Source organism: Zalophus californianus, chromosome 3, assembly GCF_009762305.2.
Source record: "Zalophus californianus isolate mZalCal1 chromosome 3, mZalCal1.pri.v2, whole genome shotgun sequence".
NCBI lineage: Eukaryota > Metazoa > Chordata > Mammalia > Carnivora > Otariidae > Zalophus > Zalophus californianus.
In genome coordinates this window covers 65,998,027-66,022,957 of record NC_045597.1, presented here as the reverse complement: position 1 = coordinate 66,022,957, position 24,931 = coordinate 65,998,027, and the positions used below count along the sequence as shown (strand labels likewise).

Below are 24,931 nucleotides of genomic sequence, written 5' to 3'. Positions count from 1 at the left end.
GGGGGTAAGCAGAGAGACTGGTTAGGAGGTTGTTGCAATAACCCAGGTTGGAGATACTCGTGGCTTGGATGAGAACAGTTACAGAGCAGATGGTGTGAAGTGGTCAGGTTCCGGTAAGATTTTAAAACTTGAGCAGACAGCATTTACTCATCAATCAGATGGAGGGTCTGAGGGAAAGAGAGGAGTCAAGCATGACTCAAAGTTTTCTGGCTCATTTACCAAGAGGGAGGAAGAGGGCTGGTTGGGGTAAAGTAATCAAGATTTCGGCTTCTGCTTTGCTTTAACGCACAGCCCTCTCTATGACCCGGTGTCTTTTCACACAGTATGTTAATTGGGCCCCAACCCTCTTGGCCATCTTCTTTGACCTGATACAGCTCACTCCTCCAAGCCTCCCCCTTTTATAATTATTCTGTGCCTTTCTCATATTCCCATTATGCAAGAAAGTTGGCCAAACATTATTTTCAGAAGTTGGTATCATACAAACATTAGGATTCTTCTTTTTTTATCTTGGACATCAGCCATTGAAATCACTGCTCCCATCTGAGCAATTAATTCCTGTTTTCTATGCAGGTTGTGATCTGCTGAAGAGAAAGGAAGAGTCCCTTAAGCCCCTTTTGGCAAGAAACTTTCTGCTCCTGCAGGAGGGTCAAGTTGAAAAGCCCCATAACACTTGCAGGGAAACACTGATAAACATCCCCATACTCTTCTCATCCTATCTCCTTATAGCTAGCTCCCTGGCCCATTTAATCATATTGCATCCAGAAAGCTGCTAGTCAAAATGGTGACGGTGATCAGTGTGAGGTGTCAAAAGTAACTTATTACTAACAGTAAAGATAGATATGAAAATTATTTATTTTTTTAAAAGTGAATTGGAGCTAGCTAAAGTGTGTTCCTATATTTGTAACTCTCCCTTGCATGCTGGACAGGGAATAAAGTAGAATTACCACTTGCTGGTATGTTGGGAATGCCACCAAACCTTGAACATCCCTGTAAACCTGAGCAGTCCTGTGAATGGCATCCACCGTGCGAATCAGTAGAAAAAAGATTGAGGGCTGCTGACTTAGCTACCTAAAATCAGCCATGTGGAGGGACTCAAGAGAGGATATGCTGTCTTTACAAAGCTTAAAAGTTTATTAGAGACTCCAGATGTAGAGAGAAAGACCAATTTAATGCTAGTGTTTCCTGCGCACATGGGGTGCTGGGTTTATAGACCTGCCGTGACTTTTTCAGTGATCACCTCCCCCTCTTACAAACTCCCTCCCCTTGCCTCATCTCACATGCGGGGCTCCATCTGTGTTATTGACTGGTGCCTCCAGCAGGCAGGAAGTCCAACAAAGCAGCCTGAGAAAGAAGCAGAAGCAGCTGCTTACCCAGGAGGATTTGGGGGGGTTATCTATTGACACAAAACTCATTTGCCCCCACTGGCCTCAGATGGGAACAGTAACATCATCAGCAACAATAATCATAGCAGCTAACACATAATGAATGGTGACAATGTGCCAGGCCCATTTTTTCAATGAATTTTCCCAAGACCTGGAGAGGCAGGCTCTATTAAACTCCTCCTCAAATGAGGAGACCAAAGTGTAGAGGGGTAAGGCCACCTGTTGGTAGTCACCCACTCATTAATGATGGAGGCTTGTCTGACTCCAAAGCTCTTACACTGTTGGCTTCATGTCTAACCGGGCTTCAGAGTGCCAGTTGATTCACCTTTTTTGGTCAGACGATACAGACAAAGGCATTGTATTCCATTGGTTGGTAGAAAAAAATAAATATTCTGAGCAGTTGATGTAGGGACAGCAATATTCAGGTTTTGAGTTACTTGAAGAAAACCATGGGGTGCCTGGGTGGCTCTGTCGGTTGAGTGTCCAGCTCATGGTTTTGGCTCAGGTCATGATCTCGGGGTCATGAGATTGAGCCCCGAGTCTGGCTCTGTGTTCAGTGGGGAGTCTGCTTGAGAGTCTCTCCCCTTGCCCCTCCCCCACCATCCTCCCTCTCTCTCTCCCCACTTCTTCTATATCCTAGCCCCCTAGCAACCACTTTTTTACTATGAGTTTTCTTCTTTTTTAAAAATTTCACATATAAGTAATATCATGTAGTATTTGTCTTTTTTTGTCTGGCATATTTCACTTTGCATAACGCCCTTTAGGTTCATCCATACTGTTGCAAATAACAGGATTTCTTTTTTAAGACTAAATAATATTTTGGGGCACCTGGATAGTTCCATCAGTTAAGCATCCGACTCTTGATTTCAGCATAGGTCATGATCTCAGGATTGGGGGATCAAGCCCAGCACTGGGCTCCATGCTCAGCATGGAGTCTGTTTGTCTCTCTCCTCTGCTCCTCCCCTGTGCTCTTGTTCTCTTTCCCTCTCTCTCTCAAATAAATAAAAGCTTTTAAAAAAAGACTAAATATTTTATATGTATAAATATATTAAGATGTGTATAAATATGTATTTATATATAAATATATAAAATAAACTTATCATATATATTTTTTCTTTATCCCTTCATCTGTCCATCAACACAAGTTATTCCCACACCTTGGCTATCATGAATAATGCTGCAATGAACATGGGAATACACATATGTCTTCAAGATAATGGTTTTGTTTCCTTTGGACACATACTCAGAGATGGGATGGCTGAATTATATAGTTCTGTTTTTAATTTTTTGTGAACCTCCACACTGTTTCCCACAGTGGCTGTGCCAGTTTACATTCCCACCAACAGTGCACGAGGGTTCCCTTTTCTCCACATTTTTGCCAACATTTGCTCTTGTCTTTTGACAACAGGCATCCTAGCGGGTGTGCAGTGATAGCCTTTAAGTCTGATGTAGCCCCACATGTTGATTTTTGCTTTTGTTGCCTTTGCTTTAGGTGTCAAATCCAAAAAAGTACATCTAAGACCAATGTCAAAGAGCTCACCACCTATGTTTTCTTCTAGGAGATTTATGGTTTCTGTCTTTAATCCATTTTGAGTTGTTTTTTGTGTATGATTTAAATTGGGGTCTGTAATGTTCCCAGATATAAAATCCATCAAGTCCCAGCCCTATTTCTTGTCCAGAGTGCTACAAAAACCAACGCAGGACAAAATATTTGAATCTGAGCAAAAATGTTAAAATTTCCACTTCAAAAGCTGAGAACTCTCAGGACCAAGACAAAATGTGCTGTCATAGATGAAAACCCAGACACATGTAATCCTTGGTTTCAACCAAGTCATTTAAAAAACACTTGTTACCAAGGCACCTGTGTGGCTCAATCAGTTAAGCGTCTGCCTTCAGTTCAGGTCATGATCCCAGGGTCCTGGGATCATGACCCGAGTTGGGCTCCCTGCTCAGTGGGAAGCCTGCTTCTCCCTCTCCCTCTGCCCCTCCCCCTGCTTGTGCTCATACTCTCTCTCAAATGAATAAATAAAAATCCTTAAAGAAATAAAAAATAGACACTTTTTTTTAAATTTTATTTATTTATTTCAGAGAGAGAGAGAGAATGAGAGAGAGAAAGCACGAGAGGGAAGAGGGTCAGAGGGAGAAGCAGACTCCCCGCTGAGCAGGGAGCCCGACGCAGGACTCGATCCCGGGACTCCAGGACCATGACCTGAGCCGAAGGCCACCCAGGCGCCCATAAAGACACTTTTTACAAAGAAAACAAATTTTTGTTTTTCTCTTTGCCACAAGTGCTAAGAATAACAAGAATAAATGTAAACAGTAATGCAAAACTCTGGATAGTGTGTTACTGTACCTCCAATATGTATGTCCAGGCAATCTGTAGATTCAATACTGCTCCTCGGTCAGTTTTTGATGAGCATTACCATCCTGTCCTTCCCTCCTGGAGCTGAAAGTAGTTTGGTTTTCTGCCTTTGAGTATGTTTTTCATGTTTGATGTAGTATTAATTGCTTTTCAGACACAAATTTTCAGAATACTGAAATTCTATTTATTCTCAGTCATAAATTATCCTATTTTAATTTTTTAAATTACAGTTGTTTCCAAAGGCTATTTTTGTTGTGAAGGTGTTAATTATTTTCTGGGCCTAAATTGTGATAGCTGGCCTAATTATTGCAGTCCAACACTGAGCTTGGTTTATTATTGCTTTGTTTAGCTCCACTGAGGGACTGACCTAAAATGCCTCTTCTTTTTAAAGCTGGAGAATAATGTGATAGGATTGTTGCAACAGTTTCCTAGCCAATCTCTCTGCTTTCATTTTCATCCTCACTCTCCAGCTCAATCTATTCTCAAGGTAGCAGCTGAATGAGATTTTTAGTGCAAAAATCATATCTTGTTGCTCCTCTGTTAAAACCTTCCAAGGGTTTCATTTCACTCAGAAAATAAATCCTCAGGCTCTACTAGGCCCTATGTGATCTAGCCCCTGATACACCACAACTTGATTAAATCTCACAAACATAATAATGGGCAAATGAAAATACACACAAAGAAATACATATTATTTCAAATAAATACATATTATTCCAAAGCAATTTTTCAGAACAGGCAAAACGATGTGTTAAAAGTAATGATAGTTATTTTGGGGGAGGAGGGAGTTATAGTAAGTAGAAGAGGGAATAAGTTTTCTGGGGTGTAGAGAGTGTTCTATTTCTTGACCTGGGTATTGGTTCACTGTATGTTCACTTTGTGATAATTCATTGGGTTGTATACCTACTATTTGTACATCTTCCAGGAGGTTAATTATACTTCAGTAAAAATGCTTAGAGAGAGAGAATGAGAGGTGATGAAGAAGGCAAACATAAAACAATTTTGGGGGTGCCCGGGTGGCTCAGTCGTTAAGCATCTGCCTTTGGCTCAGGTCATGATCCCGGGGTCCTGGGATTGAGCCCCACATCAGGCTCCCTGCTTGGCTGGAAACCTGCTTCTCCCTCTCCCACTCCCCCTGCTTGTGTTCCCTCTCTCACTGTCAAATAAATAAATAAAATCTTAAAAAAACAAAAAACAATTCTCTCGAGTTTTCCTTCTAAGGAGACTAGAGAAATGGAGCAGTAACTGGAAGGCAGTGAGTGTAGGTGGAGAGTGGAGTGTGGAGAAGGAAGTAGAGTCAAAATATTTCTATTTGTTTGTTTGCTTTTAAAGTAGGATCCCTGCCCTACGTGGGGCTTGAACTCATGTCCCTAAGATCAAGAGTTGCATGTTCTCCCAACTAAGCCAGCCAGGCGCCCTTTGAGTTTTTTCTTTTTAATGAGAGATATTAAAGCATGTTTATTGTGCTATGAGATCTACTCTGTACAAAGGGACTATCCAGTGTTTCAAGGGGGGGAGCAATTGCTAGAGGGATTTCCTTGAGTAGTCAAGAGGGGATGAGACCCAGGATGGGGATAAAGTGGGAGGCCTAGAAAGGAGTGTGGTACAAAGGATTTTGCTGATGACTGGATTCCAGAAGAAGAGTTTGGGTTCAAGGTGGGGTGGGAGGTTGGGTCCAATAGGAAATGTCAAGAGCTATAATGGTGGGAGAGTAACATGAGAACCTTAGGACTTCTGGTGGAGACTGAATTAAACAGGCATGGGACTAGTTCATCCCTGGCCTGGTAGGGGCAATTGTTTCTAATTATTGCCTCTTTGGGGATTGGTTTCACTTGTAGTGGTGGGGCAGATTGTGTTGTGATTCGAGGGAAAAAGGCAAGCTGTCTTTATGCCCTTATGTCACCTCTGGAGGAGAAGAAGCTCTTGAACTTATAATGAATTCCTAGATATGGGATTGTGGAATTACGAGTATGTACATTTAAAATCTTGACCAACATTGCCAAAAAGGTGATGCAAATTTAAACTCCTGCCCACATGTGACAGTTTTCCCCCACTCCCTTGCCAATACTGAGTTACAGTTTATAACCTTTGCCAAATCTAGTAGTGGGGAAATAGCTCATTGTTTTTATTTATCAATGATTATCATAAACATCTTTTCATACATTTGCTTTCCTTATGCTTCTTTATGAAAATGTTTATTAACTTTGCCCATTTTTCTTTCTGGTTGCTTGTCTTTTCCTTATTGATTTAAAGAGCTCTTTATATACTGGAGAAATAAGCCATTTGCCAGTCATATTAATTGAAAATATGGTGTGTGTGTGTATATATTTAATCACATGGGTCTGGGTTTCATTACCATTCTTTAAAAGAAGTCACCACTTCAAGTTTATAAAAACATACATCTGTTTAATAACTGTTTTGATTTTGATTTTTAATTCCTAACTCTTTAATATATCAGGAATTAATTATGTTGAATGAGGTAGGAATGCAGCTTTACTGCTTCTGTCTTTTCTCCCAAATAGCTAGCAGTGGTCCCATCACTGCTTCTGGAACAATCTACTTTCCCTTAACATACTTGAAATGCTAACTTTATCTTCCCGTTTTAAAGTACTTACCATTCAACTCAAGAGGAAGGCTCATCTGGATCCAGTCACATTCTATTAAGCTAAGGACTTACCCTTCTTTCTCAGCACATTGAGTACTTGGCACTTACTTCGTATTCCTGAACTCTGTATCTGGGGTTACATTAATCTGGGTCTCTTACTGTGTTTCTGTGTCTTTAGTTTCCTACTAATTGCTATCGACTGGAAATAAACAACTGATCAGTAAATAGAGTCCCTTCCTACATCTGCTATAAAAATAGAAATTTATTACCTTATAAAGCCTAACTCCCTGGAAATGGTTGCTCTCTGAAAATATTGGCACTTCCTTAAAGTACTCACAATCTCTCCCTTTCTTGTGTTCTCTCTCTGTGCACATATTCTATTCAAGCACAATCTCTCTTAGTGATAAGATCGAAGCTACTCAGTTAAATGGCCATTAGAAAGAATGTTATCAAAATTATTAAAATAAAACATATGCTTTAAGTGTTTGTTTTATGGAATGTTCATATCCCAGAATATGATTCTCAACTGCTGACACTATTAGATAAATGAGGCCTTGCTGTAGTTACTGGTGTATGTGTTCTCTCAATAAGGTCACTTTCTCACAAATGAGAAAGAACACTCCCAGAGTTATACCAATAAGAGCACCCACTCCATACCCACGATGCTGAGCATCCCATTCTCTGACCACTACATCTGATCTTACCCCCTACCTCATCCTTACATCTCTGTGCTCTCTCTGGTGCTGTGAAGCCAACGGTTTTTTATCCATACAGGACAAAGACCTCAATCCACCCATCCTCTTTACTGCGTCTTTCCCACACTCCTTACCTAGCCAAAATTCCCCAGTTCTTTTTTTCCCCCCAAATGATACCTTTCTAAAAAAATTGGGGGGGAGCATCTGTGGCTCAGTTGGTTGGACATCTGACTTTTAATTTTGGTGCAGGTCAAGATCTCAAGGTCATGAGATCAAGCTACACATGGGGCTCCACACTAGGCATGGAGCCTGTTTAGGATTCTCTCTCCCTCTCCCTCTGCCCCCAGGCCCCCACACTCTCACAAGCATGCATGTGCACACTCTCTAATATATATGTATGTATATTTTGAGGACAGTTGACATACAATGCTAAGTTACTTTCAGGTGTAATACAGCGTTTTTCAGTAGGTTTATACATTATGTTGTGCTCCCTCGTTCATTATCGTGACTGTCTTGTATACTCCACTGACTCCCTAGACCGTATCTTGTCTGTCAGAAGTGCTTAGTGAGACTCCAATTAAATCTCTACCTATTGAACAGCATCCTCCAGGCAGCTGAATCTGCCTGGAGAAAAAACAAACACGTGCTGGCTGGTCTCACTTCGGTTCATGACCACATGCTTCAACTGAGGGCTCGCGCTGCACAACCACCCTATGCTGCCATAGTTTAATCACGCTCCCATTCTCCTAGAAAGCTGTCAAACATCCTCCTCTCTCTCTCCAGCCTTTCAAACCTCCCACCACCACATCTATCCTCTCTCCTGCACCTGGGCTCACGTATGCTGCCTTCCCTCCTACCGCCACCGACAGGATACACCTGCTCTTGTCTCCGCAATCCTCTGGCTTTACTCAAAGAAGTTGCCTTACAAATATGTCCTTCTTCACGGGATAAATTCTATCAGCATGCAGACATGTAGAAATTTCTCCTATTCTAACCAAACATACCTCCCAGCAACTGCCCCATTTCCCAACCCTCCTTCATGGCAAAACTCCATTTAGAGCTGTCTATTCTTGACGCCTCTACCTCTTCTCCCATTCTCTCTTGAACCCCTCCCATCAGATTGATATCTTCACTAGCCCATCCAACCCTTTATTTTTAATAACTACGTTTCAGTGCTCATAGTCAAAGCACCATCATCAATTGCCTGGATTACTGAAAGAGTGTTCTAACTGCATCTCTCCACTTCTGCTCTGGGTCCCCAGTCTACACTCTGCCCAGCAGTCGCACTGGCCCTTTCAAAATGTACCTCAGATCACGTGCCTCCTTGCTCTATCTTAGACTGGCTTCCATCTGTTAGGAAACCACAGGCCTTTGAGGATCTACATCATATTGGTCCCCATTCTCTCCTCCATTCCACTCGAGCCTCATGGTCCTCACGGCTCCCCCTCAAATACACCCACCCCAGAGCCTTTGTAGTGCTTGTGCCTCTTACCTGGAATGCTCTCTCCCCAGATCACTAAAACAGCTTGCTATCTGACTTTAGTCAAGTTTCTTCCAAATGCCAACTTTTCAACTTCTCTCCCCTGACCTGTTTATCTAAAATAGCATCCAAACTCTCCCTGTCCCCACTTTCTCTCTTCCTTAAGGTATTTATCACAGCTCATAACTAGCTGACATGGCATTTTATATTTATTTATTTCAGGTATTCCCCCCTTAGAAATTAAGCTCCTTGAAGTTAAGGAGTTTGCTCGAACGGTGCCTGTTACGTGGAGGGTTCTCGATAACTATTTCTTGACTGAATATATCACACAGATATATTTTGATAACCATGCAGAGATATAATTATGTTGCTTATTGTAATAGTTTGTAAAAAAATTTTTAAATGAAGAAAAAATAAATGTCATTGGGAAACTAGTTAAATATATTTTGAGATATTCTTAAAATAGAACACAAAGTCAGCTATTTAAAAGAATGAAGTCTTGGGGCACCTGGGTGGCTCAGTCGTTGAGCGTCTGCCTTTGGCTCAGGTCATGATCCCAGGGTCCTGGGATCGAGCCCCGCGTCGGGCTCCCCGCTCCACGGGAAGTCTGCTTCTCCCTCTCCCATTCCCCCTGCTTGTGTTCCCTCTCTCGCTATCTCTCTCTCTCTCTGTCAAAATAAATAAATAAAATCTTAAAAATAAATAAATTAATTAATTAATTAATTAAAAGAATGAAGTCTTGACATACCGGTATGGAAAATATCTATAAACAAGTAGGGGGAAAAATGAATGCAGAACAATATTCTATGATTCTAATTTTGTAAGAAATCTAAATGTCTCTCCACATGCATAATTCATATGTTTTTGTGTGCCTAAAAGAAAATCCAGAAGGAAACATACCAATCTGTTAAGAGTGGTTACCTCCAGAGAGAGCACGATTTCAGGGGAAGAAAGAGATTTTTACTCTATGTTATACAATTTTGTTTCAATGTTATAAACCCATGTTACTCTTATAAAACAAAATCTTTGATAAGATCAAAAAGGCACGAACGATTAGTGTTGGTTGATGGTGTCTGAGGGCAAGAAAGCAGAAATTATGCGAGGAAACGACCAGTGGGATGCTGCATGCTTTCAGCAAAGAAGGGGCAGAGAGCGAAGCTTGTGCAAAAAGGAGTAAGAAAGTATAACGAGCAATTTGTTTCATTTATTGAGCCCCTACTATGGGAAAGGTGCTATCCTCAATGACATGTTGTGTGCATTTTCTCTAACCCTCAGAACAAACTTGCAAGTTAGGTATTAGCTCTACAGATGAGAAAAATGAGGCTCAGAGAAACTGAGTACTCACGAGCCCTGAATAAAGACCAGAAGCAATGGAGCTGGGGTTCAAATGTGCCATGCTACCTCTCACATAAATGAGCCCCTAAAGCTGGCATATGATGGTGGAAGAGAAACCCTGGACCTGGAGATGAATAACCCAGGAGTAGGCTCCTTGGCAACCCTAGAATCATGTGGAGAATCCAAATTGCTTATTCCCTCCCTGCTACAAAAATGCTTCAGCCTGACTCTGGTGGGAGGTGTGGGAAGTGGTGGGCCATGGGGAAGAGAGTCTCAAATATAAGTGTTCTGCTCTTCCGGCTAGTCACAGAGGAAGGCAGGCAGCTTCTGAGAGAGACCCTCACTGTTTTGGGTCCTACAAAGCTGGAAGAGTGGCATGAAATGATATTGAGAACTGTGATTCTTCTTCCTCCTGTGTAGATGTTGTCCTGGTGAGCAGAGAGGCTGCAGGAAGGGAAGCAAAAATTCTCTTGCAGCAAAATAATAGCAACTACCACTTAGGGAGGGTCTACTGCATGCCAGGAACTTTATACACATTATCTTCAGTCCTCAGAACCTGATCAACTAAGTGAATACTGTCACTTGCATTTTACAGAGAGGAAACATGTGCAACTAAGTAAATAATTAGCTCAAATTTATGCCACTAATAATTGGTGGAACTAATCTTCAATCAAGCCACTCTGACCTCTAACCTCATGCTTTTTTCCAAGACACTCAACCACTCTGGGAAGCTTAGGGGCCCACAAGTAAGGCAGTCATCCAGAGCTGAACAGAGCAAGAGCATCAGGCATTGATGATGAAAAGGTGAGGGCCAGGGAAATGTAAAAGAGCAAGTCGTATTAGGGACATACTGTGGGAAGCCTGGACTGGCCATAGAAAGAACACAATCACCCATGGCTTGGCCTTGCCTTTAAGGGGTAGCAGAATATCCATGTGTAGACAGTGAAAAATAATTTGCAGCTGGAAGCCCACTGTGACTAGCTTGGCTTTGCCAATGGGATCGGATTAGTATTCTTGAGCTTCCATTAGCATTTGAAGGAAATACCCAAATGACATAAAGCCAATCCTAGTAGCTGAGATTTAACATTTTAACTCCATTTCTCTAATGCAGTTAACCTGGTTAGGTACCCTCTTTTTGCAATCTATTTTGAGCCTCAACAAGCAAACCATTCATACAAGCACCTTCAAGTTCATCTCCCCCAAACCAGGCCAGAGGACGTGCCTCCTTGTGGAGTGAATTTACATCATTTGCTACAGAGCTGGGGAACTGGGAGTATTTTTCCCAGCCTTAGCTGGACCAGAGCCAAGGTTGTAAGTACAAATCCTTCAACATGATCTCCCTGTAACTGCCCCTTGGGCTGACACAATCCCACACCAAGAGCAGCATTTTACTGCATCCTTTGTTTTCCATTTTAGGGAGAATTGATAGTGATACTAAGTACAAACACATTCTCTGCCAGTCAGGTTCTGTGGCAAAGGTTTTTAAAAAGGAGCTGAGAAGTCTTGTGGCCAGTAATAATATTTACATTGAAACTCAGCTCTTGCTACAGAGAGTGAGGGCAGTGATGGTCAAGAAAGGAATTCCCTTCCCCATATACAATTCTTCTCACATGACTCAAGAAAGCAAGGGAGTATTTTGAGCTCAGAACAAATCCTGCAGTCCTTTCTCAGTTACTTAAGATTAGGATTAACCCTTTAAAAAGGCTTTTTTAATGCCAAGATAATATGTTCATATTCAAATTTTTCAAACACTATTTTTTACTTCTAAAGAAAAAGAAATAACTTAATTGGTATCTCCCCCCCCTGACCCCTTCCTTTGACTCTGTCGAAAGCTTAGAGGCATTTTTGTCCAGGTCTGGACTCACTAACCCTATAAAATAATTGAACTTCCTTTTACACTGGAAAAAAGTCTGGAATGTCTTTTTAGCAAGATGTTTAAAATCACTATTTTACCAATTAGATGTCAATAAAAGGGTAGGTCTATAGTGCTCCATGAGGAGATAAAACCAATGCTTCAATCACATTGGCTTTCTTTTTTGATTATAATAAATAAAAAAGTATTTTAAAAAACATAATTACTTATAGGGAAGTGAATTCTATGGGTTTTTCACCCCTTAATGCTTTATAAACAACAGGTTTAAGAGTATTAGAATACCACACCATGAGAAACGCAGTATGAGACCAAAGCCTAAGGCGGGGGGGCAGGGGGAAGAAATCAATGTTTATTCTCGTTTGCACCTACCCTGACATACACATGGCTATGGGAAAGATTTTCTCCTTTCCAGTAGTTTCTAGTTCAAAACTGAGATCAACTTCAGATCTATGGGGGAAAATAACTGGCAAGGACTTTTCACAGTGCTTGCAGTACTGAGATCTTTTGTTGGGGTTTAAAAGTGGCATGGGGTCTCATAAGGCTTAAGCCCTAGAATTTTTAAAGATTTGGGCTATTATTTTGAGACACAAGAAAACAGCCTGAGACAGGATGAAAGGAGACAGAATTCAGTGTTTGAAAAAACACACTCCTCCCAACACCCTCACATTGGCCTTAAGACTATTTGGGGAAGAAATAAGTGGAAAGGAATTATCTGTTTGCAGGGACTTCTTAGGATATACGGTTTAGCAGACTTTTCAGAAAAAGTTTATCTGTGCATTTTTGAAGTCTGTTTCCCTGAAGTTTCTCCCAGCAGTGCTCAAGCCCACCTAGTTTATAACCTGACTTCTAGAAATCTTTGTTTCCAGCAAAATATGAAAAATCTTTTTTTCTGGAGTCTGAAGAGTAAAATTCACCAGCATACACGATACTAAGTAATGTGATCACGTGTGCGTCTTCCTGTTTTTTGTTTTCAGGAAAAACATTATTCTGGGATGTAAAAAGAACCTTCAAAAATACAGAAATAAGAGGTTTCACTGTCTTCCATGGGAGTGTCATATTTCCATGGTGATGAAACAAGCTCTTGATACCGGATCAACCAAGGTGATCCGCGGGCTCCCGGCTTCCTTATTCTATGTAACAGGGAGACTGGCAGAAGGAAAAAGAGAAAACCAATGGTGTGCCCAAGGGTTGCACAGAAAATTGATGGACTCTGGCCTCAAGATTTTATGTTATGTCAATGTCGAGTATTCAAAGAAATGACATGTTTTCCAATATTATTTTGCAAAAGTGGCATTCTGCTTTTAACAATAGCTTTAGAGTAATTTTATAAAATGTGAAAGATTTAATAAAAATGAGAAAGCACCTGTCTTCATGTAAGCAGTTTCCACTGCCATCAATATGAACCAAAGGGAGCAAAACCCTACCTTACTTTTTTTTTTGGTTTTCACTCTTCATAGTTATACTTACTCAAAACTCTCTGGGTCTTGAACCTTTGAGTTTTCCCACAGCTATACTCTGGGCATGAAATGTTTTTACCTAATTATCTGACTCACCAAAGCAGTTTCTGAAACTCAACTCCTCAGCAAAACCTTTCCTAATCAACGAGTGTGGAAGTAATTATTCTCTCAATGCTGACCTGTCTAGTTTAGGAGACCTATGCTCCTCATGCTTCACCTCTTGACATCAACCCTTAACATACATGTGATTGGCAGGTTATAAATCTAACAGTGGCTCTCAGACCTGGCTGACTATCAGAATCATTCTATTCTGGGTACTAAGCCCCATTCTAGAAATATGGAATCAGAATTTCTGGGACAGGAGTCCTAATATGTATTGTTTTCATAAATCTACAAGTGCTTATGATGCACTGCCAGGTTTGGAAGTCAGTGATGTATGGTTTTACTCTCTGTCTATTCCATTTATGTATCCTCTATGAGTATCTGCAACCATTTATGTGCATTGGGATTTTTGTTTTTTTCTTTCTCTTTCTTTTCTTTCTTTCTCTTCTCTTTCTTTTTCTTTCTTTCTTCTTTTTTTCTTTCTTTCTCTCTCTTTCTTTTTTCTTTCTTTCAAGACCACCCTGAGATCATGACCTGAGCTGAAATCAAAAGTCTGACACTTAACTGACTGAGCCACTTAGGCGTCCCTATGTGCTTCGGGTTTTTAAGTAGGATAATCAGATACCCACAACACATCTGGCCATGTTAAAATGTGGATTCCTCAGTATTAGCCTAGCCAAGTCTACCAATTTGACCCTGTGGGGTATGGCCTGGGAATCTGAATTTTAACATGCTGTGCTCCGCCCCATCCCTTCCCCAAAGTGATCTCCCTATATGGGAGTCACACCAGAATACCTACAGAGACCAGGCGAGTCACTTCAATGAATGAGGCAAGCTAGGTGGGAAATGACCAGAGTAAAACTGATGCCCCACAAAGAGGGGTAGGCATTACCTACCTGAGCAGTTTGTTGCTATTTTCTCACACTAGAAATAGACCAAGTATTGCCTGAGTTTTGAATTTTTCAGAACTTAGAGATTCAGAGAAACTTCCCACAATTCAAAAAATAACCAGCAAACAAACACAGCTGCCACTGACAAGTTGTGCCCTCTGCCTTTGAGGGTTTTACCAGAGCATCCCAAATCTCTGGTAACTTACGTCATGAAACACCATGGGCCTGCCCGACTGACTCCTTATGATGAATTATAATAGAATTGCAGGGTTAGAAGGCCCTTATGAGTCATCCAGGCCAATCCCACCATTTAATGTTTGAATCCCCAACTTGAACATTCCCCCATCCCAGGGTGATGACTCTGCAGACCACATCATCTCTCATCCAGATCTCCCACCTCTGCTAGCCAAATCTGAATGCCTCTTGGCAACCTCCATGCGGATACCCTACACACAACATGTCCCCACACAGAACTGTCATCTTCCAGCACCAGATCTCCAAATGTTCTTTCCCTGTGTTCCCTCAGTGGCCATCGGTACTACCTGTCCAGCTACCAAAGCCAGAAACCTAGGTGTTAGCCTTACTTCTTCACAATCCCCATACTGGAACATCTACCAAGTCTTGCTAACTCTGCCCCCTTAACATTAATCAGATTTGTCTACTTCTCTTCATTCCCACTGCCAATGACTTATTTCTGGCCATCTCTTGCCTGAATTACTAAATAGCCACCCCCTTCCCCCAGTTTGTTTTAGCCCCCTTCAATTCATTCTGCCTTTAATTCACTGAAGCCAGAGCAGTGATTCTAAAATGAAAAGCTGATTATGTCAATATCATGACAGCAGTGAATGGCATGATAAGTTCAATCAAGGCAGTATCACATAGCCCTTGGCTGTCTCTTTGCTCCATTCTTTCTCCATCCCACACCTGAACTCCATGAACAGCCCTGTGGAATTTCCTTTACTCCTCCATTTGTGCTATGCAATGCTTTCCTTGGTACCTTTGCAAAAGCAGTTCTCACTGCCTGAAAACTCATCTCCCTCACTTGTCCCCACATCTCTGCCATCTGGCTTAGCTATGCCTCCTGGTTCTTAAAATCTCAGCTTAATCATTATCACAATTATCACAACCCGGTATTGAATGCTTTGTATATGCCCGGGCACTGTTTTAGGGACTTGTACACATATCTCATTTAACCGTCACAACAACATTAGGAGGCAAGTACTTCAGAAAGGAGGATATCTTAGATGTTACTATCCTCAAAAGCCTCCCATGAGTCCCCTGAATGGATGCCTGATGCTTATAGGTACCCGGTAGTACCTTATATTTTCCTCTGTCATAACACCCACCAAACTCCACCATAATTCTGTTTTACCTGTCTCTCCCAGTAGACTCTAAGTTCCTGGATATAGAAGGTAAAAAAGACTATGCCTCATGTACAGTTGTGTTCCCAGCATTTAAGACAATGCCTCTCAAATAGTTGCTGAACAAATTAATACATGACTGGATAATTCTTGAGTTATTCAACATTTGAGTGTTCTCCTTTAAACATACAACAGTTGTGTTTATAAACATTACCAAGTACTGTCATTTCTGCCATGTTGGGAGACCATCTAACTCATATATTAGAAAAGAGGGGAAGGAAATAGATGTAAACAGACTGATAAACTATTAATGAAAACTATAGTGATTACTAAACATCAACTTTCATTCTTCCATCTGTCTTTACTTCAAATGGGTTCCTAAGTGCTTGACTATGTCTCTTGCTTTCCTTTCTCATAGTCATTACTCAAGTTCAGACCCTTATATCTCTTGTCTCCACATCCAAGCGCCTGTGCCTCCATCCATCCATCCAGCAAGATGGCTGACATTGAGGATATAGAAGTGAGGAAGACTAAGTCTTTCTCCTCAGGAAAAAGTCTAATAATTTCCCTGGGCCACAGAAAGGGCTCAATAAACGTTTGCTTCTGCCCTTCCTCCTTGTTCAAACAGGGACAATGTCTGTTATATCAGCAGTGTGAAACCTACAAGCTGTCACTTTTTCTAGGCAAACTCCTTGCACCTTTTTCATTGTAAAAATAACAGTGCCACTGTCTCACGACCAGCCAAGATGATTCTACAAAGGAAAAACCTGCTCTTTTTTTATGGGCTAAGGCTCAACTAACTCTTCCTCCTAGGCTGAGAGTTGAACTTACTTGGAAGAGCATAATTTAGAAACAAATTTGGACACCTGCATGAAGTTCAGGATCATGGGAAGCAGCACTGGAAAAAACAGAGCTTTAACAATGGATCTAGTAGTCTTGCTCTTCATGTTGAAAGGAAAAGGGGACTGAGAGCAGCAAGGAGCCAGGATGTATGGCTTGCACTCCTCAGGTCTTCTGTTGAGTTCCCAGCCACAGACTGTCTCTCAAGAGCCTCATGTGCACCTAGGGAAATCCCGATGCAAAGTACAAGTCCCAGTAACAATTAAGACCAGTTGTGAACACAGGAAGTAGTCTTGAGTGCCCAAAATACCTCAACAGGTTCTCTTACAACGTCAAAGCAATCACTCCTAAAAGCAAGTGAGTCGGGCACACATTTGTAATAATAAGCATAGAATCTTAGTTGGAAACTTTTAGTTCCTTTACAAAGTTTTTCAAACATCTACAGGTTCCATCATCATGGCATCCTCAAAGAAAAGTTACACAGTTTTAACATAAAAATTAGGCTATGCCTAAAGTAATATTTAAACTTTTCAAAAATCTTACTTTTCGAAAAGTAAAATTAAATTCCCTACATCGTACTACTAAAAGAGGGAACACATATTTATTAAACAAAACAAAAACAGGTTACCATTTTCAGGGTCAAAATTGAATATTTTCTTTAACAATAAAACTTATATTATGCATAAGAACATTTCGGTGAAATATAAAACAAATATTTTCTCCCCTTATTTTCAGCAGTCTTTCCTAATATTGGTAGGGAGGAGGAGATGAAAAACAAAGAAAAACCTGTTAGGCTGTAACTGAAGATCCAGAAAGGAAAATCTACCTATTAGCTACCATTTCACTCAAGGGATTATGAAATACAGAAACAAACACATCAATTTATTCATTAGGAGTCAAGCGAGGAGGTAAACACTTCTCTCAAACTAAGACATCTAAGTTTGGATGGTGAATAACGAAGGAAGCACTCTAAAATGTCAGATCTAGAAAGAGAACACCTAGAAATGAGTGACAGGAATTCACAGTGATACTAAAAATAAGAATCAGGTTGCAACATCTATACTCAGTGATGCCAGAGTATCAAAGCACCTTCCTAATCTTACCATTTTATCAAGTGGATCATAAATTGTGGAATCTTTTGTGAGAGGGAAAAAAAAAAAGTCTAAGTCACCAGGCCATTTGTTCTTGTAGTGCTCTGGCTAGGGAGATCCAAGTATATATGAAGACAGGTGAAAGCGGGTGGCTAGCACTTTTGCTATCCGTCTGCAGAAGCTTTTAGCACATTTATCAGAAGCCATACAGTGCAAGCTCTTTTGATACTAGGTCTCTGGGTGTAGCTTTCAAGATCATTCTTTGTTCCATTCTTCCTGTATTGTCAAACTGCACCCAATAGGTGGTCTAGAGTGTGAATTTCAAACATGTGCTATTAATATGCCCAAAACTGTTGCTGCAAAGGGGAAAGAAAACCACATTAATTGAATCTTGGCCTGTTCTTACTCATAATGTCACAAATACAGTTCCTATGTCTTAAAGCAATATGAAATGATTTATAAAACCATGTGAAATCTTCAGGTGAAAAAACCCATTAAAAATGTATTATTTACTGTTATTAAAAGTAATTATTGTCTTACAACAATTCTCCAACAAAAACTACACACAGAAGTGTAGGTGAACAATAAACAATCTCTTTTTCATTTACCCTGGTTTTCCTGTTGGTATACTGATGATCGTTAGCAACAGTATTATAGATGTAGATAATTCATATTTCAAAATTTCTTTGTAACTGTTTTTAAAATATTTTTCTCATAAATGTTTTTTGGGAAGGTCACTATTATTCCCATTTTATAGATGTCATTTGGAAAATAATAGTAGCACCTACCTCAAAGGATTATTCCAGGGATTCATTAGATCATCCACATTAAGCACACAGAGTATTTGGCACATTACTTATTGAGTGCTCAAAACATGTTAGCTATTATTAATATGCAAAAGTATTAACAACTATAGTAAGGTTATCGGAAGTCCATTTAAAACAGGCCAGGCTGGTTTGGGTCTTCTTCTAGAACGGGACAGTTCTTCCAAAAAAAAAAAAAAAAAGATACCACTGTTTATATATACTGATCCATCTGCCTAGATTGCTATTGCCCTGCTCACTTCCAACTCCTGACCGCTCTACTGGGCTAATTCTTATTCTTCGGATCTCAGCTTAGATAGTATTTCTTCCAATATTTCTTCCAGATTATAGTACAAATACTAGGGTGCTCCTCCTCCGTGCCCCAGCGTGGATCACAATTTCTAGCTTCTATGTCTACTTCCCTATGACACTAAGGCAAGGATCCCGTCTATTTATACACTTCATTCTTGGTGCTTAGCACATTGCTAGAACAGAGGGGATGCTCCATAAATATCTGTGAAAAGAGGACATCTGGGATCTGAAATCAGCCCAGTTGGTGTTGGAAGATCAGATTTTCACAGAGTATGGTTGCTGCTGCCAGCCAAAGAGATCAAGAAGCAGGCAGTTAGGGGCCAGGTGAGGGTGAGGCTGGTGAGGTGGGATGTGGCATCCTAGAAGGAGGAGGGCTAAAGGGAGGGGCTCTAGAGGAAATCAGGTTCCATCTGGCCACTTAAGGTCATACCAGCAGTGCCACATCCAGATTCACTGATCCTGGATATCTAGATACCAGTCCTGCAGCATGGGGAATGCGAGCCTGGGTTAAGCACACCTGGTCCCAGTCTAAGAGACTTCTGACCAAAGTATGAGCAACACAATGCCAGCCAGGGGCCCCTGATGGCTGGAATGAAAGAATCTGTCTGACCTAAGACCCCAGCAGACTTACCAGACAGTTGGGATGCGTTGTGCACGTCTGGCCCAGCACAGAATTGCAGTGCTGAGGAAGAAACTTTGAGACTCTGGGCACAGCTGATGGAAAATGAACTGAAATGTTCTGATTTGTTACGGCAGCTGCATCATAGGAAGGGATGACTTTAGAATAGTATCTGACAGCATGGAAGGAATTAAGGGAGAGAGCTTTGCTGGGAATTCGAGTTTTATACATATCACCAATTGCATTCTCTGAAGTGGAGCTGGACTGACCTTTCATAAAAAAGAAAACAAATATCCATCAGTATTCACAACTCTGTAACTTGGAATTACTGTATTTGAAATAAATTGTCTTCTATTTCATTTCCTCATGTTACAAGCTTATACTACTCTTATACTCCAATGCTGATGGCAAAAAACTTTTTAGCAGTGGCAGTTAGCACAATACACATACTATAAATCAGTGTTAGTGTGTTATCAGAAGACAGATTTTCGAGGAGTACCAGATCTCTGTGCCTGTGTTTGTGTGTTTGTGTGTGCCTGTGTGTGTGTGCATGTGTGTGGCTTTCATCATAATCAAAATCGTGACCATCCCTATGATCCCTACGAAGCAAGGAAGGAGGAGAAGGAGAAGGAAGAAGAAAGTAGAACTCTATTCAGTCACAAATAAAGTTTGGTCGATTTTCTATCAATGAAGTGGGTTGTATAATTATATATCTATATTCTGTACAGTAACTAGAAGGCAGAAAAGGATATAAAAATATATTATGAATGTTATCAATTTAATCTGAAATAACACTGTGAATACCTATTTATTTTCTATTGGACATTAATAATAATGAAAGTAAAGAAATTTTATGTCCACTTTACAAATGTATCTAGAATATTTGTGAAAAATCGTTTTAGCAAATATGTACAGAGATTTATGGAAAGGACAGGCAAAGGTAACCTAATAAACTCTAAACACTGAACTAGATCAGCGCTTCTGTGTTACAAACCAGACATAAGCAGACACATGGTGACCTTGGGTGGTCATTTCACTTATCCAGCCTTCAATTTACTGACCTAGGTGGTGACAGTGACATTGGAAGACTTAACTGATTTCAACGGTTCCAGCGCTCTTTCTAAAACAAGTTGGCAACCTGCATCATGAGCTATATATGTGCTCACATTCTCAAACTCATCCATCACACACTTCCAGGTATCTAGCCCAAGGAAAAGTCCAAAATATAGAAAAATCTATATATGGTGAAATATTTCCTTTCATATAATTAGAATCACTTTCCCCACAAAACTACAAATACTAAATGTAGCAATTGGAGGATGATTCAGAAGATTTTTCTAGAAATTATTTGATAAACCACTAAAACCATTACAATGGTGGTAAGGGCTGCATACGAAAAAATTAAAGTATATATGACACAATGTTTAGTAAAAGAAGAAGACAACAAAATTGGATGTCCAATATGAGTACTACTGTAGAAAAATATACATAGAAAAAGACTTGAAGGAAATACATTAAAAATGAACAGTGATTATCTTAGCTGCGCTAGTGAAGGAATAATATTGCTTTCCAAATGGAAAATTATATATAAACAAAATTAAAATTTGGGAGGGGTCTGACTCAATGACCTTCAAGGTCTTCCCCAGGCTGAACACAGTCTATGATCCTAGTATATCTGTGTCTTCCCAGGAGCAACTGCTTTAGGTGATGAAAACCAAGACATGCTGGGGCACAGAAAGGCCAGAACTTACCACCAGGAAAACAGTGTTTCAGAGTTTCTGCAGAATATAAACAGTGAGAATGCAGAAGTAAGCATTATATGTTCAAGAAGTAACATTGACAGGCATATGCCTGTGGCCCGACCCCTTTCTGATTTAATCTGTGCTGATTTAATCGTTCTGGGTGATATTCAGCCAAAACTACTTGAAGTAGATTAACCATGGCTCATGGCTACCCTTTTTTTGCTTTTCCTCTCCTCTGCTCCAAATCTGGAGAAAAGTCTAAATTGACTAATAAAATACCCTGAAGCTTATTTGACTTTAGAACAAGGAGAGCTATATTCTATTTTTGACTTTAGTCACCATTGCTAGTAACATCATTTGTTCCTGCAGCGTTTACTATGTCCGCATATTATGCACAGTGCCTCTACTACAGCATTTAAAGCACTATAGGAATTGTATTTTGTTTTTGTGACCCTCTCTGCTACTGATTTGCCAGCTCCATAAGAACAAGAATTCATCTTGTTTGTCCTTGTGGCCCCATCTTTCAAGCAGGGACGTTTAAGCTGAGAACTATGTGAACGGGGAGTTCCACAGGTAGAGGATGGAAAGGACATTCCCAGAACAGGGAAGGTGCTGAGGTAAGCGTGTGGAATCCCTTCGAGGAACTAAGCACAAGAGTGACCTCAGACTCAGGCAATGAAGAGAGAGGTCAGGGTGTCCTGTCACCTAGCATTCAACATGAAGATTAGGAGCTCAGTTCTTTACTGGTTTCTCAATGAAGAGTAACCTTTAGGAATAGAAAAGTCACAAACTGGTAGTTGGGTTCTTTTACTCTGGCTCTGCTTTTTTCCATCTTCTTATTGCTACAAGTACATGGGCATGCCTAGACTTTATAACACAAATAGGAAAAATGCCTCACAGTGGGTAAATATTTGTTTCACAAGGAATATTCATATAGTGAAGGTTTCTTGAGTACCAACTGCATGCTGGTCAGTGCTCTAGGTACTAGAAATACGGCAATGAACAAAAGAGGCAAAAAAAAAAAAAAAAAAAATTCCCTGTCTGGGGCGCCTGGGTGGCTCAGTTGTTAAGCATCTGCCTTCAGTTCAAGTCATGATCCCAGGGTCCTGGGATTGAGCCTTGCATCGGGCTTCCTGCTCCACGGGAAGCCTGCTTCTCCCTCCCCCACTCCCCCTGCTTCTGTTCCCTCTCTCACTGTGTCTCTCTCTGTCAAATAAATAAATAAAATCTTAAAAAAAAAAATTCCCTGTCTTCATGGAGTTGATATTTTAGTGGGAGAAGACAGGCCATAAGAACATATCCAAATAAAGAATATTAGAAGGAAATAAGTGCTATGAAAAAAATGCAGTAGAGAAAGTGGATAAGAAGTCCCATGCATTATGTGATGCTAGAAAGGAGTACGCAGTTTTAATTGAGGGGTTGAGACTCACTGAGAAGGTGACATTTAAGCAATTAAAGCAAAGATGTGTAGGAGGTAAAGGTTAATATGTTAAATGCTTAGTACATAGTGCTCAATTAATTTGAGTACTTCCCTTTCCTTTAGATTATATTCATGTAATAAAGCCACCAATGTGCTTCTCATCTATCAGGAAGATGAGATTTCTACTGGACAGTCACATGCAAAAGAATGAAACTGGATGCCTATCTTATACCATACACAAAAATTAACTCAAAATAGATTAAAGACTTAAACATAAAACCTGAAACCATAGAACTCCTAGAAGAAAAGAGGGTGTATTGGAGATACTTTTTTGGATTTGACACCAAAAGCAAAGGCAACAGAAGCAAAAATAAACATGGGGGACTATAATATCAAACCAAAAAGCTTCTCCACAGCAAAGGAAACCATCAACCAAATGAAAAAGAAACCTATGGGATGGGAGAAAATATTTTCAAGTCACATATCTGATAAGGGGTTAATATCCAAAATATATAAGAACTCCTATAAGTAACAGCAAAGAAACAAACTGATTTAAACATGGACAGAGGATCTAAATAGGAATTTTTCCAAAGAAGACATACAAATGGCCAATGGGTACATGAAAAGAGGCCCAACATCATTAATTATCAGGGAAATGTAAATCAAAACCACAAGATATTACCTCACACCCATTAGAATGGCTATTACCAAAAAGACAAGAAATAATAAGTGTTGGTGAGGATGTGTACTTGTGCCCTGTTGGTGGGAATGTAAATTGATGTAGCCACTATGGAAAACAGTATGGAGGTTCCTCAAAAAAATTAAAATAGTGCTACTATATGATCCAGCAATCCTATCTCCGGGTATTTATCCAAAAAAAAATGAAAATACTAACTCAAAAAGATATAGGCACCTCTATGTTCATTGCAGCATTATTGACAACAGCCAAGAACAACGTGAGTATCCACTGATGGATAAATGGATAGAGAAAATGTGATTGGTATAGATATATAAATACACACACACACACACACACACAGAAATATTATTCAGCCATAAAAAAAGAATGAAATCTTTTCATTTATGACAGTATAGATAGACCTTGAGGGCATTATGCTTTGTGAAGTAAGTCAGAGGAAGACAAATACTGTATGATCTCATTTATATACAGAATCTCAAAAAACAAACATATAAAAATTGAGCTCATAGGTACAGAGAACAGATTAGTGGTTTCCAGGGGTGGGGATTGGGGGGGGATGAAATGGGTGAAACCAGTCAAAAGGTATAAAACTTCCAGTTACAAAATAGAAAAGTCATGGTGATATACAGCATGGTGATTATAATTAATAATACTATTCTGCATATTTGAAAGTTGTTAAGAGATTAGATCTTAAAAGTTCTCATCACAAGAAAAAAATATTTTAATCTTATTGACAGATGTTAAGCAGACTTATTGTGGTGATCATTTCACAATGTGTACACATAACAAATCATGTTGTACACCTGAAGCTAATATAATGTTATATGTCAGTTATTCCTCAATAAAAAGAAAATGAGCTTTCTGGGAACGATGGTCAATTTTAAACCCAATTTCTGAGATAACACCATATGAACGTCTGTGGCCATCTTTTGTACTTCGAGCAGGTAATAACAAAAGTACTCTAGCTACACTCCTTTCCCTGGCTACAGCAATGAATGCATGGGAGTGCAAGGGTGCCCAGGACACCACGCAAGCCAAGCCTACTACAGGGTATCAGGTGCAGCTCACCTGTCACGGCTTCATCCAAGGAGCCCCCTGAGGCAGGAACAGAGTACACATTCAAGCACTTATTAGCCAGGAATCTGATCCCTCTGACAGGTGAGTAAGTGCTTGTCAACACACCATTTTCCCTTAAAAGAGCAGAAAAAAAAAAAAAAAACCTTACACAATTCTCAAAGAAGACTACATGAACACTGCTGAGTTCAACTGTTCTTCTATCATTCAAGTTCTAAATAACACAGATGGAGCCTACACTATGGGTAATTTAGGCCTAACAACAAATGGCTGAACAGGATTCATGATGATAAGTTTAGAATGTACAGGAATGATTTGCTTTATAATTTTTCTTTGTTTATATATTCTAATAAATTTAAATAAGAAAGCATTCATTTGGCACGTCACATTTTGTACTAGCAAATTCTTTAAAAACCCCCAACTGAAATAGGGCTGGACTGCTCCAGGGCCCATGACCTCCTGTGACAGAGGAATGCTAGAATGCATCCTGCCTCTGTCGGTCTGCCAGTCACGACCATCACTACCGATAAAGCCTTATTTTAAGATCTTCAGAATTAACAAGAGAAGAAATAAGAGTGAGTCAAATGATGAAAGGACATGGGCCTGAGAATATTACATATTTTATCACTGCGACTAAATGACACACATTGGCAATGGGAAAACTTCACTGATTTTTTTTTTTGGGAGACAGAGTGTGGGCACATGGGGGGCGATGGGGGGCAGAGGAAGAGCAGAGGGAGAGAGAAAGAATCTTAAGCAGGGTCCATGCCCTGCATGGAGCCCCACAA

The 24,931-nt window shown here is 40.1% G+C and overlaps 1 protein-coding gene across 2 annotated transcripts in view; it reads right to left on the bottom strand.

Moving 5' to 3' along the window:
• Positions 1–16,838: 16,838 nt before the first annotated feature.
• SOHLH2 (spermatogenesis and oogenesis specific basic helix-loop-helix 2) overlaps positions 16,839–24,931 on the bottom strand; it is a 50,843-nt gene continuing 42,750 nt past the window's right edge. Inside the window, exons 9-11 of one of the 2 annotated variants that reach the window (XM_027591258.1) lie at positions 24,138–24,259; positions 19,220–19,476; positions 16,839–17,829 (exon numbers count right to left, since the gene is read on the bottom strand). In XM_027591258.1, the coding sequence (XP_027447059.1) occupies positions 17,809–17,829; positions 19,220–19,476; positions 24,138–24,259 (400 nt within the window). In that variant the 3' untranslated portion in view covers positions 16,839–17,808. The remainder of the gene's footprint in view (positions 17,830–19,219; positions 19,477–24,137; positions 24,260–24,931) is intronic. The other variant, XM_027591259.1, reaches the window with a different exon arrangement.